Source organism: Narcine bancroftii, chromosome 1 (genome assembly GCF_036971445.1).
Source record: "Narcine bancroftii isolate sNarBan1 chromosome 1, sNarBan1.hap1, whole genome shotgun sequence".
Lineage (NCBI taxonomy): Eukaryota > Metazoa > Chordata > Chondrichthyes > Torpediniformes > Narcinidae > Narcine > Narcine bancroftii.
In genome coordinates this window covers 13,150,047-13,168,521 of record NC_091469.1, presented here as the reverse complement: position 1 = coordinate 13,168,521, position 18,475 = coordinate 13,150,047, and the positions used below count along the sequence as shown (strand labels likewise).

Sequence of the window (18,475 nt, the reverse complement as noted above, 5' to 3'; positions counted from 1 at the left end):
TAATGTTAAAACGTTATCTCATCCATCACTATACTTGATAAATGAAACTAATGCAATTAAAATTATACTCCACAACAGCCTCAATCTGAAATGATTCTCATTTCACATCAATTCCTTCTAAAAACATATCACTCTATGCACAATCTGCTGGAGGAACACAGCAGGTCAAGCGGTATCAGTACAAAAATAAGATTTTTCAGACTGAAACTCTGTCAAGATTCAAAACATGGATCAACCTTTTTCTCCCACTAATGCGGCTTGATCCTTGACTTCCTCCATCATACTGTATTTAGTTTTAGATTCCAACAGCTGCAGTCTCCTGTGTGTCTCCATATTACTCTATACAGGTATGTGGTACTTAACGTCACCGCTTGACCTGCTGTGTAGGGACCGACACAGGGGTGTGGGGAGAGAGCAGGACAGTGGGACCAGTGTGTGGACTGACATGGGGCTATGGGAGAGAGTGAGGCAGTGGACCATTGTGGGGACTGATACAGGGCTATGGGGAGAGAGCCAGGCAGTGGAATCAGTGTGGGTATACAGTATACAATTTCCTAAAGCTAGTGATTGCTTTTTCTAAATTGCTGTAATTATGGGACCATGGATGTATATGCAGTCAGATGTTGCCCCAAAGGACGTAAGGCGCCGCATACCTGTACACTTTTTGTCTATTCTTGGTTATTAATGATAAGTGACCCTTCTATTCTTGTAAATTGTCCAGTGACCAAACTCCCATAGTCTTTCAATTTTCTCATCTCATAAATTATGCACATGTTTGAACTCTTCAATTACACTTCCATGCATCGTAGCTCAAAGTGGCATTTTGTGCAATTTTAATTTTACCTTTTATAACATCAAAGCCTCTGATATTGGTAATGAAACTATCCTCCTCTTGATTCCTACCCTTTTTTCAGCGAAAAAGGGGCTGCATTGCCAAATTCAATTCTATCTCAGCTAGTCAAAGCCAGAGAATTTCCTGTAAAGGAATCTCATCCCACCTACAGATCTATTTTTGGATCTGTCGGCGATATTTAATTTCATAATGACACCATCCAGATGTAGATAGGTTCCACAATCATATTGGCAATGTGCAGCTCAACCTTAATACCTCCCTCAAAATTTCCATTGCCTCCAAATTTCAAACTGCGCCTCCAATGCTTGATTTTCAGAAGCTTTTACATATTCCAATGAAACATTTCAAATATTAAATCCAATTATAGTAAACAAAAATACAAGATGCTGTGGCATCTGCTGTAGCATCACCACTAAATCAATGCACCAGATACAGTAGTTAGTCAGCAATTATGTTTATTCAAACTTGCCTCTTTTATAAGTCACTTCTGGCCCGGACTCCCGGACCGGAAGTGGCGTCATCACATCCCTGCAATGCACATGAAGGATTTGGGGCTTTAAGTGGAGACAAAAAGAGCCCCGCACCCTAATAGCAAGTTCCTAACTGCCCTGTGCGCTGCGATTCAGCCCACAGCATTCCCAATTCAGCCAGCTGCACAGGTGCTGATCAAGACTGCAGCGTTGCACAGCCATTTGGCCAGCTGCACTGGCAGCGATACAGCCTGCTATGTTACGTAGCCACTCGGCCCGCTACAATGAATAGATCTTACTATGTGCACTAGGCAATCCCAGATAATTAATATTTGAAATAAAGTTTAAATAAGATTATTATCATTGGATTTAATACAACATGCATACATGATGGGAAAAACAAGTCCGCCCACCATGTTTGATAGATTCTGCTTTGCTTTACAATGCTTTCAATTTAACTTAGCTGACAGTTTGAATAAAACTTCAACAGAATAGTTCAAGTTTTTTTCAGGGGACAATCATTTACCACAAGAACAATAACAGTTGCACAAATCCAAGCCAGAAATGAAGCTAGTGTTATATTACAAACTATTAATTTTGTCTAACTCAAACTACCAATTCTAAAGCTGGAAGTAAAAACTTTAAAATCGACAATCCAGTGTACTGTTTCTAGGAATACCTCTTAGTAAACAAGGCAGAAAATTATCAAATAGTATTTGGTGTTCCTTAAACATTTAGTGATCACAATTCATGGGTATTTCCCCACACATGATGCTTGGTATCATGAAAAATGTTATTTTTCATTCTCATAAAGTTGGCTGCCAAGTTAACAGGAGGATAGAGAATGACTCCATGAAAGGTAGAACGTTTGTCAAAGATGCAACTCTGAACAATGTATCAAAATAAATTTTGGTATTGAGTCACAAAAGGAAATATTAAGGCAGATTATTAGAAGCTTGTTCCGAATGTTTATGGGGAGGGGTGGGGAGGAAATTCCACGATTTTGGGCTATTGCAGGTGAATGTAAGGCTACCAATTGTGAAACAAATAAATATGGAGATGATCAAGGTCAGAATTTGTGGAATGTAGCTATCTCACAAGACAATTAAAATGGTAAACATTACAGAAGGAAGGAGTGAAATCATTATTGTATCTGAATCTTGGTGAAATTAAAATCAAGGAGCTTGTTGAACAAACATGAACAGGACAGCACGGTTAGTGTAATGGTTAATGTGACAGCACCAGAACCAAGGTTAAAATTCTCCACTGTTTCTACAAAGTTTACATGTTCTCCCTGTTACAGCATGGGTTTTGGTCTCAAATTCACATTGAGCACAAAAAGGAAATCAGGCTCAGGTATATCAAGATGACAAGGGTTGCCACATAGTGGGACAGAGTTGATGGCGAAGAAGCAGAGTTTGTAATGGGGTCTAAATACAATAGAATCAATCTTCCCAATGCTTCTATGTGGGAAATTGCATTGAATCAGCAATGAATAGCAGACAGTCAGGCACGCTAACGACTTAGTGACTATGTAAAGATCAAGAGAGATGGTCATAAGATAATATGCAATTGTACTGGAGACACTCAGCAGATTAAAGGATAACCAATCAGGAATAAGAAAATACAGGCAAGTGCTGAATAAAAGGGAGGGGGAGGAAGAGAAGAAAGAGAAAGGGGAAGCAGCACAGGCTAACAGGTACGCAGGTGGGAGAGGAGAAGAAAAAGAGCTGAGAAGTCATGGTGGAGGGGTCCAAGGGTAACTCTTGAACAAGAGATGGAACAGAAGGGGTAGGAAGTTGGAATTAAAAAGCGAGACAAGAGAAAGAGACGGGAGAAGGGGTAAACAGAAATTGGAGTCGTTGATGTTAATTCTGAAGGCTGTAGACAGCAAGGATTGAACATAACCTTATATAATACTCAGTCTTGGCCATCTCCAACCAGATGGTCTGTCTCTAAAACCGGTTTCAGAATTCAAAAGTAGAGCTAGGGGAAATCTCTGGTGTTGCTTAGTGGGTGGGGAAAATCAGGGAAGTGGCAATGGCAATTAACTGAGTGACAGGGGCTGCCTTCACAATTAAGATAACTTGGGATAGTATCAGTTTTATTAGAAAAAGAGCAGAAAATGCTCTCTGTGGCTGAGCCACAGCAGCAATGACTAAGATGGATGTACCCTTTCAAGTCTGCATCCTTTGGAAAAAGAGATGGTCTTTTGTGGGGAAAAAGCCAGGCAGAAAGAGGACATTAATAATTATGACAAGGACATAATCAACCAGTTTGATGATGCAATGCAAATTTCTATCAATTTTTAAACAAAATCAAAGCATAATACAACTGGTTGACATTTTACTCAACCTCCCTTGGCATCACAAAATAAATGAAAATAGTGACACATTTTCAGAAGATAAAGGTAATTTGGATTAGACTAAGAACATTTATTCAATGTTTTGTTTTCCAAACTGAATGGTGCAATGATCAGATACTTGCATTATAATTCTACTGCAAAACCAGCATTCAAATTTCATTCGTAATTAACATTAGGCCTGCAGATTACCTAAACAAGTAATCAACATTGGACACTTTTTTGACATTTATATTATCTACTTAGCTATTAGTTCACTGCCATGTCACACATTACCATCAAGCTCTAGATCAAAATACTAAGCTCAACTGGCGAAGGAGATGAAGCTTCTCAAAACTGTGGAAACTCTCCCCACACACCCAACCCCCGCCCCCCCAAGAAGCAACGGCTCATTCAATTTTCATTCAATATTCACAACACTCAGAGTAAAGACAGTAAAAAGCCAGAATATGCAAGAATAGCTCTCTTGTTTCAATTTGCCATTGTGATACGTTATGGTTAAGATGACATTCGTTCCAGTACAAAATTGACAGTTGCAACACATCCAGTTGACACCAGACCAAGTATTATCTAATGTATAAATTACTTACCTCATCGTAGAGGCTGCCACTGACATCTGCTCCATAGATTGGTGCTACAAAGGTCAAATTTTTCCAGTATTTACGTTCAAGATCTTCATAATCTTGGTATCGTGGAGTGCAGTATCTACTTCAAAATAAATGATTTAAAAGGACTTTTGATACAAAACTCAAAAAAAAAATTAAGGCCACAAAAATACTTGTTCTCATATGCAATACATATGCTTGAATGTCAATCAAACCAGGCATTATTATCACAGGAAAGTGACTGGAGTAGGAATTCCAATTCTTGCAATAAGCCTGCTGCCAAACAGCAACAGAGAGCCTAAAGCTTGAAGACAAACTGATGGGCTTCTAAAGTATACTTTAAAAGGCAATTATATCACAGTCCCTGAATGAAACATCCAATATTGTCAAAAATGTTTGAATTTTTGCACATATCTTTAACATTCAATTGTTTTCTTGTTGTTAACTTCAATGTTCTAATATGCACACCCTAGTGCAGGCAATATGAATTTCCACTGCAAAAGTTATTGGTGACTACAGAATCATCGAAACTACAATTTTCAGAACAGAATACTAAACATGGGGTGGCATGGTTGGCGTAGCGGTTAGCGCAACGCCTTTACAGTGCCAGCGATTGAGACCAGGGTTCAAATCCCGCACTGTCTGCAAGGACTTTGTACGTTCTCCCCACGCCTGCGTGGGTTTTCCACGGGGACTCCTGTTTTCTCGCACCATTCGAAATGTACCTGGGTGTAGGTTAATTGGGTGTAAAGTGGCCAGCATGGACTCATGGGCCGAAATGATCTGTTACCGTGCTGTTGTCTAAATTTTAAATTTAAGCAGATTCCAGTTGAAAAAGGATGGTTTGTTTTAAAATATAATTTGGACAACATTGTCTAAATGTTCTTCATATTAAAATGAAGATCCATTAAATAAAACATGCATACAGTATTACACTTACTTATCATTGATGGTCAGATTTCTGAATTCCTCAACTGTCATGGATTTTTTCTGTATGTTATATTGGGTAAAGAGACCTGACTGTCCCGTAACCATTTGCTGAATTGGAGCAGGAATAACCAAGTTATCAATGTTGTCATAATTTCTTCGAGGTTTCCAATCCTTTGGTGGAATCACCTAAGCACAAAATGTGAAATCTCAGAACATGAAAGTAGTCCTGTATTTGGATGAGAATGTGCATTAAACCTTATTATTTAGAATAATTAACATCATTAATAACAAGTAAATTCTGCCTCACATACCAAAGCAATTGAGGCCATTTTAACAAGTTATCAGTCTATAATGACAACAGAATTTATTCAATATTTTGTACTATCTGCAATTCCAAGTGCCCAAATTGTTTCAAATATCAATGAATTACATATTTAAGTGTACAAGATAGAGTTGGAAAGAAATGCTGAAAAGCTAGAACACCAGCTCAACATTTCAACAAGTAAATGTGCCAAAGTAGAATGATTTCATGTACAGAAATCAAATGTAGACAAAAGAAAGTGGAACCTGTTGCAACTGGCTTTGGCATGAAGGTGAAAAAGCCATGACACTTTTTTTCATCTTACTAATTTTACTTTTTAATTTCGAGGCTGACTCCTCATATTTTTACTGTTCTATGAGCATTTTCTATCTGATACCATGCTGCTCTTGCCATATGGTATGCATGAAATGCTGTTAGGTTTTGCATCTGATTTTCAGGTACATCTGGTATTGCACTCAACATGATTTTTCACACGTCATTGATCCACAGTTTGAGATCAACTGAGAAGTGTGGAATATGCCAACCCACAATGTTATGGGCCTTGCATACAATTCTTCTGCCATAACAGCCTGCAGATCAACACTGGCTGTCCAGCTTTAAGTAGTTCTACCTGCTATTAATCTTGGCTTAATACTGTATTTGTGCTATGTCTTAAGGACCAATGTTCTTAGTGAAAAGCTAGGAGCTGATCTCAGCAAGAACTATACATTGGTTATCAATATTTGCAGAGACAAACAGTAGATTGACTTGAAAAACATTAAGTAGATTTTTACCTTGTGTTCCTTCACCATTTACTGGAAACTAAGCCAAAACAATTTGAATTCAGTATGTTTCCTTGTCCACGTTTTGCTCGAAACCATGCAGCAAGTATGCAATGTTCTAGCAACTATCACCCAACGTCACACCACTATGTCTCCACTGATGGCAAATCAAGGTGGTCAAAGAGTTCATGCCATTTGACTGTTGGGTGTTAACGAGGGAGAATAATCAAGAAAGCTAATTAAGTGCAACTCTGAACAGTATTCCTTTCAGCTGTTTTGCAAGGAGAGTTTTGAGAGTTACCCATTAACCAACACTAACCAACACCCATGAAAGCACATATTTCAAATGCATAAACACAAAATGCAAATATCAACTACAAGTGGAAATATTCATCATTAAGCTTCATAAACTCAGGCCCTTGGGTTGCAGTTAGGGGGGCCTTCTCTGGAATTGCAGAGATTGCAAAATTTTCAAAAACGCTTTTTCCTCTTTTTTTCTGTGCATTCATGTGAGAATCTTTGAACTTCAAGAGCTTACAGAGATGCAAACATGAAAGCAATCTTCATCTGGAAAAGAAACCAAAACTCTACAGCACGAACAGAGAACTTAAATTTGTACTTCACAACTCACTAGCACAGCTATTCAACTCCAGTTCAACTTTCATAATTGCTGATCAACACATTAATTTCACATTATTTAACTTCAAACAGGAATCCACATTTGGATTCTCAGTTAGGTTACCTTTTAAGATTTTTTCAGAATGTATTTTAAAAGTGATATAGGTTACTATTGCAAACAAAAAAATATATAAAGCCAGAAGAAGTAAGAGTAGAAAACTGCTTAATAAGAACAAACAACCAAAAGGGTGGGTTGAGAGCGAGTGGGAAAGTGATGCGAGATTGGTAGAAAAAGAAACGAGGCCAGGCAGACTCACTTTTATTTTAATTACCTTATTACCATGCATTACTACTTTTAGTCATTTGTGAATACTTACCGCTGGGTCCCTTTGCTCCACTACCTCATCTGGAAATGTTGTACAAACAATAGACATCCATTTTATTCTTCATATTGTGACAGATGATGTTATATTTTATATTGTTTATAGATAGGTTTTAAAGGAAATAATTTGTGGCAGGTTTTTTAGTGTAGGTCACATACAAATACTTCAAAACAGATCTCATTTAAAATGCCAGAGCTCTGCTCAAGTCAGACAGTTTAGGCTCCAAGTGCCTTTGCAAAATCTTTGAAAAATGCCTACAAGGACTTCACAAGTAGGTGTTAATTGGAGATGCTGTGAAGTAATGGACTATTATTTTGGAAAGCAACAGATGAATGAACTCATAAGATTAAGCCCGGAGCCACAGTCTGTCTGAGTGCAGTTGGCTGTTCTAAGAGGGTAATGTGGTCTTCTTTGAGTGAGAGAGAGAGAGAGGGAGAATTCAGTTCTACAGTTCAGGAGCAGCAGATGGGACTGGAACAGGACAAGCTGGCAAGCTTGTGGAAAAATCCCATTTTGAAGACAGGTTGTGAGTTCTTAGTTCATCAAAGCCTTTGTGGTCCATATAAGAGAGGACTGGTTACATAATGTTTCACTTGAAATAATGGAAAAAGAAAAGGAACTCTGTGGTAACCTGAGGTCATCATCTGGACAAATTTCTTCGGCAAGACACTGAAGTGCCTGATCAGAAGGAATCAGTTGTGGGTGTCCAGCAAACAGCAAATCTCTCTCTGAAAACTGACAAGAACCTTTCTGAGCAGTAACCATCTACCTTTCACCAAAGCCTGGTGACATTCATAAATTTTAAATTCTGTGCACAGTATAAGAATTGCCTGACATCAGTGAAGTGGGAGGAGTGAGAAGTGAGATTGGACTGTGAATCAAAGAACTTTTCTGAACTTACACACACACGACATACAAGTGCGCTTAGGATTAGAAGGAGGTTAAGTTAATAGTAATGTTTGATCCTGTTTTCATGTTTAGAGATAATTAAAAGCAACTTTTGTTTAAGTAACCATTTGTCTTGGTGAATTTCTATTGCTGTTGGGTTTTGGGGTCCTCTGGGCTCATAACATTACAAAAAAGTCAACTGTTACGCATATTGAAAATTATCTCCCCATTATATGCCCTATTTTAAGTGCATGTGTTCTCCAATTTTACTGCAGTATTTCTTTACACCAAATAGACCCGAAAAAAAATTCTCTCCAATTTTGAAATTTATAATTTTGTCTTTATGATTTGGAAATGAAAGCTCAAACAGTGAGCCAAAGTGGTTTCAACACTATTTCTTCTACACATTTCCCATCTTTCTTTAATCTGACTTGCTTTCCTCAAATCCTACTCAGTCAAGAAAGTGCACCAACATATCTTTAAGACTAAGGAAGTTTGGCACCATCGTTCCTCAACAACTTTGACAAATGCAGCTTAGAAAATAACAAAAACCCCTCCCCTTTCATGAACTACATTTAGACCTCCTGCTGGCTGAGAAAGGCAATCAACACATTAAAGATCCCACCATACCCTGCACACAAACTCTTCTCCCTTCTCCCATCAAAGGAGGAATGCATACAACAACAGGCTTAAAGTAAAAACAATGTACTGGAGAAAATCAGCAAGTCAAACAGTATACTTTCTATAGCAAAAACATACAACATTTCAGGATTGAGCCCTTCATCAAGGTATGATCAAAAAGTAGGCAGGCACCCAAACATAATGGCTTAAATCACCAACAGCTTTAAAGGCAGTTTCTTCCCCACAGACATTGGGTTCCTGAAATGAACACAACAGTGCCCTTGTGCCCTTGCTTGGTACCCTCACTGATCTTTCTTTCCATTGTAACTCCATACTTTGCAATTGTGCTCTTCATATGGCTGTATGAATGTTAGAGATAACCTGCTCACAGAAGAAACTTTTCACTGTATTGGTATAATGTGTCAAATAAACTCAAACTAATTCTTAGTTTTCTCTTTTGTACCACCTTGTTCTCCATCTGCTTTCTGCCTGCCAACTCAACATATCCTTTTTTTTTAAATTTTAAGTGTGAACACAGTACCCCACTTCCATAAATTCTACAGTCAAGTATCCTGCATTTGGGGACATCGCAGGCGTCAGCACACCCTAAGTGCAATGGGATATCCTCATCCTGGGAGCACTGCCTTATTGATCACGGTCTCTCCCCTGCCAGGTAAGTATTATCTCCAGATATCCTAAACAAATAGTCCTCCAGATGGTTACTCAGTGAAAAGTAATTTGAGTATAGTTCCTTAAATTTCTTCAGAATCTCTTTTAAATGATCTTGAAGTGCAACCGTAAATTGCTGAGTATGATGTTGTGGGCATTACTGAGTCATGGCAGAAAGAAAATCACAGCAGGGTGCTAATATATCCAAAGATACCCAGTGTATTGAAAGGACAAGCAGGCGGGTAGGGGCAGCTCTGTTGGGAAAAGATGGAATCAAATCCTTAAAAAGAGGATACATTGGATCAGAAGATATCGAATGTCTTACTGAAAGGCCTGCAAAATGTTGCACATTCTCCCCGTATTGCCATGGGTTTTCCCTGGGTGCTTAGGTTTCCTTTTTAGTTCCAATTTATTCTTATAATACATACATGACATCACATATAACCCTGAGATTCTTTTTCCTGCAGGTGAGGCAAACTTCTCTCTTATTGGCAGTTCAAAAAACTGTATTCATGAAGATGTGTATACATGTAAATAAATAAAGAAATGAAAACAAACTGACTGCAATACAGACAGGAAAAAAAAATCAAAGTGCAAAAGTAAATACTAAGTGAGTTTCTGATTGAGTTTGTTGTTGAGGAGTCTGATGGTGGAGGGGTAGCAGCTGTTCTTGAACCTGGTGGTGTGAGTCTTGTGGCACCTCTACCTCTTTCCTGATGGCAGCAGCAAGAACAGAGCGTGTGCTGGGTGGTGTGGATCCTTAACAATTGCTGCTGCTCTTGGACAGCAGCATTCCCTGTAGATGTTCATGATGGTGGGGGAGGGTTTTGCCTGTGATGTCCTGGGCTGTGTTCACTACCTACTGCAAGGTCTTTATGGTCAGGGATATTGATGTCCTCCTACCAGACCATGATATAGCTAATCAGCACACTTTCCACCAAACATCTGTATAAATTTGCCAGGGTTTCCAATGTCATGCCAAACCTCTAAACTCCCAAGGAAGTAGAGGTGCTGAAATACTTTCTTCATGATGTCATTATTGTATTGTGTCCAGGAATGGTCTTCTGAGCTAATGACTCCCAAGAACTTAAATTTGCTCACTGGATCGTACACCTCTGGTTTTCTCTTCCTTTCTCAACAATCAGCTCCTTGGTTTTGGTGACATTGAGTGCAAGGTTGTTGTTGGTGCACCATTCAGCCAAGTTTCAAATCTCCCACTGTCTGCTGATTCATTGCTCCTTTCTTACAACCCGCTACTGTGATATCATCAATGAATTTGTAAATAGTGTTGTTGTCGTATTGAGTCACACAGTCAGAGGTAGATAGTTAGTACAGCAAGGAGCTAAGAACACAGCCCTGTGGTGCTCCAGTAATGATGGAGATTGTGGAGATTTTTTTTCCCCCAAATTTAGACATACAGCATAGTAACAAGCCCTTTCAGCTCATAAGCCTGTGCTGTCCAATTACACTCAATTGACCTACAACCCCAGTACATTTTTTTTTGAAGGGTGGGAGGAAACCAGAGCACCTGGAGGAAGCCCATGCAGACACAGGTAGAATGTAAACACTTCTTACAGGCAATGCTAGATTTGAACATGAGATGCTAATGTTGTAACACCGTTGCATCAACTGCTACACTAATCATGATGGCATGTTTTTACCAATTCTCACCGATTATGGTCTGGGGATAAGGTAATCCAGAACCCAATTTTACAATAGGGTAGTGAGGCTCAGGTCTTGAAGTCTGCTGATCAATTAGAACCTATTATGAAGGAGAAGGTTTCTTGGTACATGAAAAACATGTGATACAAGTGGGGAAGGTACTGTTGAGGAAGTGCCGAGTTTGATGGAGTTGTACAGGTTAGGAGATTGGACAAGAAAATGGCAGATGCAATAGTGTAGTGAAGTGTATGATCATGTATTTTGGTGGAAGGAATAAAGACAGACTAGTTTCTAAATAATCAACAAATCAAAATGCACAGGGACTTGGGAATCATTGCGCAAGATTGTGTAATAGTCAATACCATGCAAAAGTTGATCCCCACTCTTTTTGACCCCACGCTCTGTAGATCCCAACGCTTTGATCGCAGAATCTCCCCAAGGTCCCCACCACCTGTCCATCCAAGCTCCCAACATACCGACCACGGACTCTCATCTAGGCCCCAGCCACCCATCCCCAAGCTCCTGACACCTTGAACGGCATGGGTAATTACCATGGTCAAAAGTAGTGTGCATGTAATAGTCAACCCCTTAAATTTTACCCTAGAAATTGGTCCACAAATTTCAACTATTAAATGCACATACGATAACTTTCAGGTAGGGTCAGTGGCAAAGAAGGTAAATGCAATACTTGCATTCATTTTGAGGAGAGCACATAAAAGCAGTGATGTAATGTTATAAAGTACTGGTCAGACCACAAAGTATTGTGAGCAGTTTTGGACTCCTTATCGAAAGAAGAATGTGTTGGCATTAAAAGTTTATCATATGAGGAGCATTTGATGACTCTGGGACATTACTCACTTGAAATTAAAAGAATGAGGGAGATTTAATTGAAACCTATTGAAGACCGAAAGGCCTGGATAGAGTGAACATAAGGATGTTTCCCATGGCACCAGAGGGCATAGCCTCAGAATACAAAAACGTATCTTTAGAACAGAGATGAGGAATTCCAGAAGGTGGTGAATCTATGGAATTTGTTACTAAAGGTGGCTGTGGAAGCCAAGTCATTGGGCATATTTGAAAGTACATACCAGTAGATTCTTGATTAGAATAGAATCAAGGGTTACAGAGAGATGGCAGGGGAATGGGTTGAAAAGGATAGTAAATAAGCCACGATGGAATGGCAGGGCAGACTCAATAGGCCAAATGGCCTAATTCCACTCCTATGTCCTATAACTTCCCCAATTCTCCTAAACACAACTTAGAACATAAGACAGAGTAAAAATAGGCTATTCAGCCCCTCAAGTCTGCCCTATCATTCAATCATGAGCTGATCGATTTTCCCAATTAGCCCCACAGCCCACCCTTCTCCCCATAACCTTCGATACCTAGCTAATCAATAACCTGTCAATCTCTGCCTTAAATACACCCAATGACCTGGCCTGCACAACCACCAGTGGCAACAAATTCCACAGATTTACCACCCTCGAGCTGAAGAAATTCCTCCACACCTTTATTCAAAGTGGTCACCCTTCAATCATGAAGTTGAGCCCTTTTGTCCTGGACTCTTCAACCATGGGAAACAACCTTTCAACATTCAAAATGTTTCACTGAGATCCCCCCTCATTCTCCTAAATTCTGAGAATACAGGCCAGGAGCAGTCAAAAGCTCCTCATATGATAACCTATTCATTCCCAGAATCATACTTGCGAATCTCCTCTGAATCCTCTCCAATGTCAGCACATCCTTTCTTAAATGGAAAGCCTAAAACTGCTCACAATACTCCATGAGGTTTCACCAGCATCTTATAAAGCCTCAGCATCACATCTCTGCTCATATTCTATTCAATGCCACATTGCTTTTCCCTTCTTCAACCACCTATTCAATATACAAGTTTACCTTCAGGCTATCCTGCATGAGGACTCCCAGGTCCCTTTGCATCTGGGTATTTTCAATTTTCCCCCATTTAAAAAAAGCCTGTCCATTTATTTTTTCGACCAAAATGCATGACTGTACACTTTCCGACATTGTATTTCAATTCCCACTTCTCTGTCTATTTTCCTAATCTAAGTCCTTCTGCAGCCGCCCTGTTTCCTCAGCACTACCTGCTCCTCCCCCTACCTTCATATCATCTGCAAACCTGGCCACAAAGCCATTAATTCCATAATCCAAATTACTAATATAAAACATAAAAAGAAGTGGTCCCAATACTGACCCTTGTGAAACACCACTAGCAACAGGCAGTCAAACAGGATATAATCCTCATCTTCCAATTCTGCTTCCTGCCAATCAGCCAATGCTCTACCCATGCTGTTATGCCATGGGCTCTTACTTGTTAAGTAGCCTCATGTATGGAACCTTGTCAAAGGCCTTCTGAAAATCCAAAATACAGGACATCACTGAATCTAGCTTGCTTGTTACTTCTTCAAAGAATTCTAATAGGTTTCTCAAGCAAGATTTTCCCTTGAGGAATCTACACTGGCTTCGGCCTATCTTGTCACGTGCCTCCAAGTACTCCGTAATCTCATCCTTGACAATTAACTCCTAACATTTTCCCAATCACTGACGACAGGCTAACTAGTCTGATTTCCTTTCTGCTTTCTCTTTCCTTTCTTGAATAGTGAATATGTGATTTTCCAGTCGTTCAGGACCATACCTGATCTATTCATTCTTGAAAGATCATAATCAATTCCTCCACAATCTCTGCTCCTTCTTTCTTCAGAACCTGAGGGTCTGGGAGACAGATCACCCTTAGAAGCTTCCTGAGCACCTTCTCCCTTGAAATAGTAACTGCACTTGCTTCCCTTCCCAGATACCCTTCAACATCTGGTACACTCCCAGTGTCTTCCACAGTGAAGACTGATGCAAAATACTCAGTTTCTCTGCCATCTCCTTTTCTCCATTAATTCACCAGCATCATTTTTACATGATTCTATATTACTTCCCAACTCCATCTTTCCAATATATACTTTGCTTCCTTGTATGTCCTTTCTTTTGTTTTTACATTGGCTTTGACTTCCCTTGCCACTCACAGTTGTGATGTTTTTCCATTTGAATATTTTCTCTTTTTTACTATGCATTTATCCTGCACCTTCCTCATTTCTTGCAGAAACTTCATCCATTGCTGCTCTGCTGACTTCCCAACAAGTGCTCCCTTCCAATCTATGTTGGCCAGTTCCTCTCTCATGCCTGGGATAATGATCAGTAGCAAATTAACCTACCAACCAGAACATTGTGGGACTTTTATTTTAAGCACAGATATTTCATTCAAAGATTTATTTTTGATTCAGAGCATAACCTAAGTTGGAAGCAATACAATCTTGTTTACATTGGTTTCAAATATATTACTTGAAATGTTAAATGGGAAGAAGACAACAGTAGCTTGCTTTAGGTGTTATTCCATAGTATAATGCATTTGTTATCACTCCCCAATCTCTCTTATAGAAAAAGCAAACTGATGTATAGAAAATATTAGAGGCCACTCATTGATCATCTTAGAAGTTTCTTACATCAAGATAGAAGTTGTTTGTTAACTGTTTGATGGGTGGGCAAAGTTTTCATTATTCCTGTAAAGATTTTAACAATTATTTGTCTATTGTCAGTGCTTAAAATAGAAAGACAGATCGATTATCCTGAATGAAGGTAATTAATTTCTTACCTTTGCAAGACCAGCTCGGTGTGCACCCTGAGACTCCATATATGCAATATACTTTGAAAAATTCTTAAACTCTTTCATTGTAGGCTGGAAGGTCATAATTTTGCACAAAGATTTTGATGAGGACCCTGCTTCTTCTGTAGCCATGATGACAAAAACGTGATGTTTTTAACCTAAAATTAAAATGATAATCTTTATTATTTAAACAGTGCATGAAGAAACATATCTTTCATTTTAATGGGCCAAGTATTAAAGTTATTTGTGGCACACATTAGGTTAACATTTTGATTAGAAGCTATTCATGTCAGATATGGAAAAGTGGGGGAATTTGGAGATGTCAACTGACAGTTGAATTTTCATCATATTCTGGTGGAAAAAAATCACCAACCTGAAATACTGTTTCTCTCTTCACAATTCTGCAAGGACCTATTACTAGTTGTGATGCCAATGGCCCTACACAGGCTATAAACAGCCTATTAAAGGGGTCAATGGTGTTTTATTTTTCCAATATCTTGAAAACCGCACAGGTCGATCCCCAAGATGGCAGAACCCATGCTTGGCAGCAAACAACAACAACGGGTTGTGGACTATGAAACATTATCTGAGGGCATTAGAGTAGGAGAACACCTCCCACACCTGCTAAAAAGCCTGGGAGACAACACTACAGGCAAGCTAGACCACATCAGCAGACCAGCAAGGAGCTCAGCAGCCAAAGGGCTCGCACAGACTTTTGCCTGCCGGAGACTAGCTAATATGGACAAGATATCAGAACCAGGATTTGAGAGCATCCAAGGGCAAGAGGGTTTCCCATAGGGGTCTCAAGCACTGAAAGCTTCCCAATTGTATCAGATACACCTTTTACTCTGAGATCCCAATAAATTAGCACATCAACGACCAGTGTTCAAAGCCGGGATTTGTCCAGATCGGACCGTTCACAATGAACCAAGAAAAGGCAGTTCAGTGCAACCTTTTAAATAGGGACGGCATCCTGAAGCAAAAGGAGGCAAGACCTGCAGAATTACAGCATTGGCATCACAAGAAGGCGGGTAAGCCTTTTACACTGGAACCTTGGTGGGTAATTACTGGGATGAAAATGACCACCCCCCCCCATACTGTTTTAGTCATATTCACACAGTTAAGTGAAATGGTAAAAAGGCAATTAATTACCATCTTTCATGGGTAGTGTAAAAGGGCCTAATGTTTCATATCTGGGAGCTCAGGTTCACCAATGCATTGAACAGTGTGGCTGCAGAGTCCGAGGGAGCACTAGAAGCAAAAATCAAGGACACTGCATCTCTGAAAGGACTCATTTCTCTTTCTGTTATTGTTGGGTGTGCAAATGCACTCATTTATTGTGACACAGAAGACATTCAGCCCATTAGGTCTATACTGATTACAAACATTGCACTTCAATAATTCCCATTCACCCTGCTATTTTCCGTGCTAACTTTGTGTGTCACAGCTAATTAATCGACCTACATGTCTTTCTAGGAGAGGAAATCACAGCTTATGACACAGGGAGAACAGACAATGAGATTAGGGTCGGACTTGGGTCCCTGAAGCACCGTATTACCCAACTTTGTCTGAGTTCTTGAGTTCAGTTGGAGATACTGCTTGAACAGATGCCACCAAGAAAAATAAAAGAGCCTCCAAACACAAGCAGAAACAAAAGAGATTAAAGAGCACTTTTGATGACTGTGGAAGGAAATTGGAAGGGTATCAAGTTCAATATATCAGAAGACCATGTGTTTCAGAAACAAAGAACAAGATTTGTGAAACCCTGAAAAGTCAATAAATGAAGGCAAATTGTAACTGGACTGGAAAAAAGCCGAAATAGCATAATTTTCAAACAAGTTGACAAAATAAAGCTAACTTCCACATTGTTACATAGTCATTAATTGGAAGATTAATTATTTTACACATGTGAACTTACGATGGATTTGAAATATAAACCTTGCTGTTGCACTTACTTTCTACAATTCCATTTGCTTCGGAGTCAAAGGCTATAAAAGATGTAAAGTAGTCAGAACTAGAATTGCCAGCTATGGCAGGGCTTGCAGGCTATTTCATCCTCTAAGGCGAAACCTAACATCATGAATGGCTGTAATGCTTCATTCCTCAAATGATCTGAACACCTTTTATGCTTGCTTTGAAAAGGAGAACTTAATAGTACCAATGAGCACATCTCAGAGCCTCTTTCAAGAGGGTTAACCTTCACAAGACCAGAGTAGTGAAAATCTGTGCCAACCAAGTTGCTGGGGTCTTCACAGACATTTTCGATCACTTACTGCTGCAGTTGGAGGTTCCAACCTTTTTTAAAAGGATATCAATCATACTGGTGCCCAAGAACAGCAGAGTGAGCTGTCTCAATGAATACAGGTACACGATCCTTTATCCAGAACCCTTGGGGGGACAGTGTGTTCCGAATTTCAGATTTTTTTTCCAGATTTCAGAAAGCCCACCAGAATTATGCTGCCATATCCACCCCCTTCCCGTCCCCCCGGCCCGCCGGTCCCCCTTCCCGTCCCCCCGGCCCGCCGGTCCCCCTTCCCGGCCCCCCGGCCCGCCGGTCCCCCTTCCCGGCCCCCCGGCCCGCCGGTCCCCCTTCCCGTCCCCCCGCTCCCCCTTCCCGTCCCCCCGCTCCCCCTTCCCGGCCCCCCGCTCCCCCTTCCCGGCCCCCCGCTCCCCCTTCCCGGCCCCCGCTCCCCCTTCCCGGCCCCGCCGCTCCCCCTTCCCGGCCCCCCGCTCCCCCTTCCCGGCCCCCCGCTCCCCCTTCCCGGCCCCCCGCTCCCCCTTCCCGGCCCCCCGCTCCCCCTTCCCGGCCCCCCGCTCCCCCTTCCCGGCCCCCCGCTCCCCCTTCCCGGCCCCCCGCTCCCCCTTCCCGGCCCCCCGCTCCCCCTTCCCGGCCCCCCGCTCCCCCTTCCCGGCCCCCCGCTCCCCCTTCCCGGCCCCCCGCTCCCCCTTCCCGGCCCCCCGCTCCCCCTTCCCGGCCCCCCGCTCCCCCTTCCCGGCCCCCCGCTCCCCCTTCCCGGCCCCCCGCTCCCCCTTCCCGGCCCCCCGCTCCCCCTTCCCGGCCCCCCGCTCCCCCTTCCCGGCCCCCCGCTCCCCCTTCCCGGCCCCCCGCTCCCCCTTCCCGGCCCCCCGCTCCCCCTTCCCGGCCCCCCGCTCCCCCTTCCCGGCCCCCCGCTCCCCCTTCCCGGCCCCCCGCTCCCCCTTCCCGGCCCCCCGCTCCCCCTTCCCGGCCCCCCGCTCCCCCTTCCCGGCCCCCCGCTCCCCCTTCCCGGCCCCCCGCTCCCCCTTCCCGGCCCCCCGCTCCCCCTTCCCGGCCCCCCGCTCCCCCTTCCCGGCCCCCCGCTCCCCCTTCCCGGCCCCCCGCTCCCCCTTCCCGGCCCCCCGCTCCCCCTTCCCGGCCCCCCGCTCCCCCTTCCCGTCCCCCCGCTCCCCCTTCCCGTCCCCCCGCTCCCCCTTCCCGTCCCCCCGCTCCCCCTTCCCGTCCCCCCGCTCCCCCTTCCCGTCCCCCCGCTCCCCCTTCCCGTCCCCCCGCTCCCCCTTCCCGTCCCCCCGCTCCCCCTTCCCGTCCCCCCGCTCCCCCTTCCCGTCCCCCCGCTCCCCCTTCCCGTCCCCCCGCTCCCCCTTCCCGTCCCCCCGCTCCCCCTTCCCGTCCCCCCGCTCCCCCTTC

General features: G+C 42.3%; 1 protein-coding gene and 1 non-coding gene across 15 annotated transcripts in view; both read right to left on the bottom strand.

Annotated features, from left to right (window-relative positions):
* The window catches only part of LOC138755231 (lysine-specific demethylase 4C-like), a 417,729-nt gene that overhangs the window by 363,462 nt on the left and 35,792 nt on the right, over nucleotides 1–18,475 (bottom strand). For 12 of the 14 annotated variants that reach the window (XR_011352148.1, XM_069920849.1, XM_069920842.1 and 9 more), the window contains 3 exons: nucleotides 14,800–14,969; nucleotides 5,231–5,406; nucleotides 4,276–4,393 (listed from right to left, as the gene is read on the bottom strand). Coding sequence is in view for 13 of the 14 variants with exons in the window: in XM_069920849.1 (XP_069776950.1) it covers nucleotides 4,276–4,393; nucleotides 5,231–5,406; nucleotides 14,800–14,943 (438 nt within the window). In the remaining variant the exon portion in view is untranslated. Of the gene's footprint in view, nucleotides 1–4,251; nucleotides 4,394–5,230; nucleotides 5,407–14,799; nucleotides 14,970–18,475 lie in introns of those variants that run through there. The other 2 variants (XM_069920853.1, XM_069921002.1) reach the window with 2 other exon arrangements.
* On the bottom strand, nucleotides 9,331–9,494 carry LOC138752043 (U1 spliceosomal RNA). Its single transcript, XR_011350335.1, has one exon. It is a non-coding gene; the product is annotated as a U1 spliceosomal RNA (small nuclear RNA).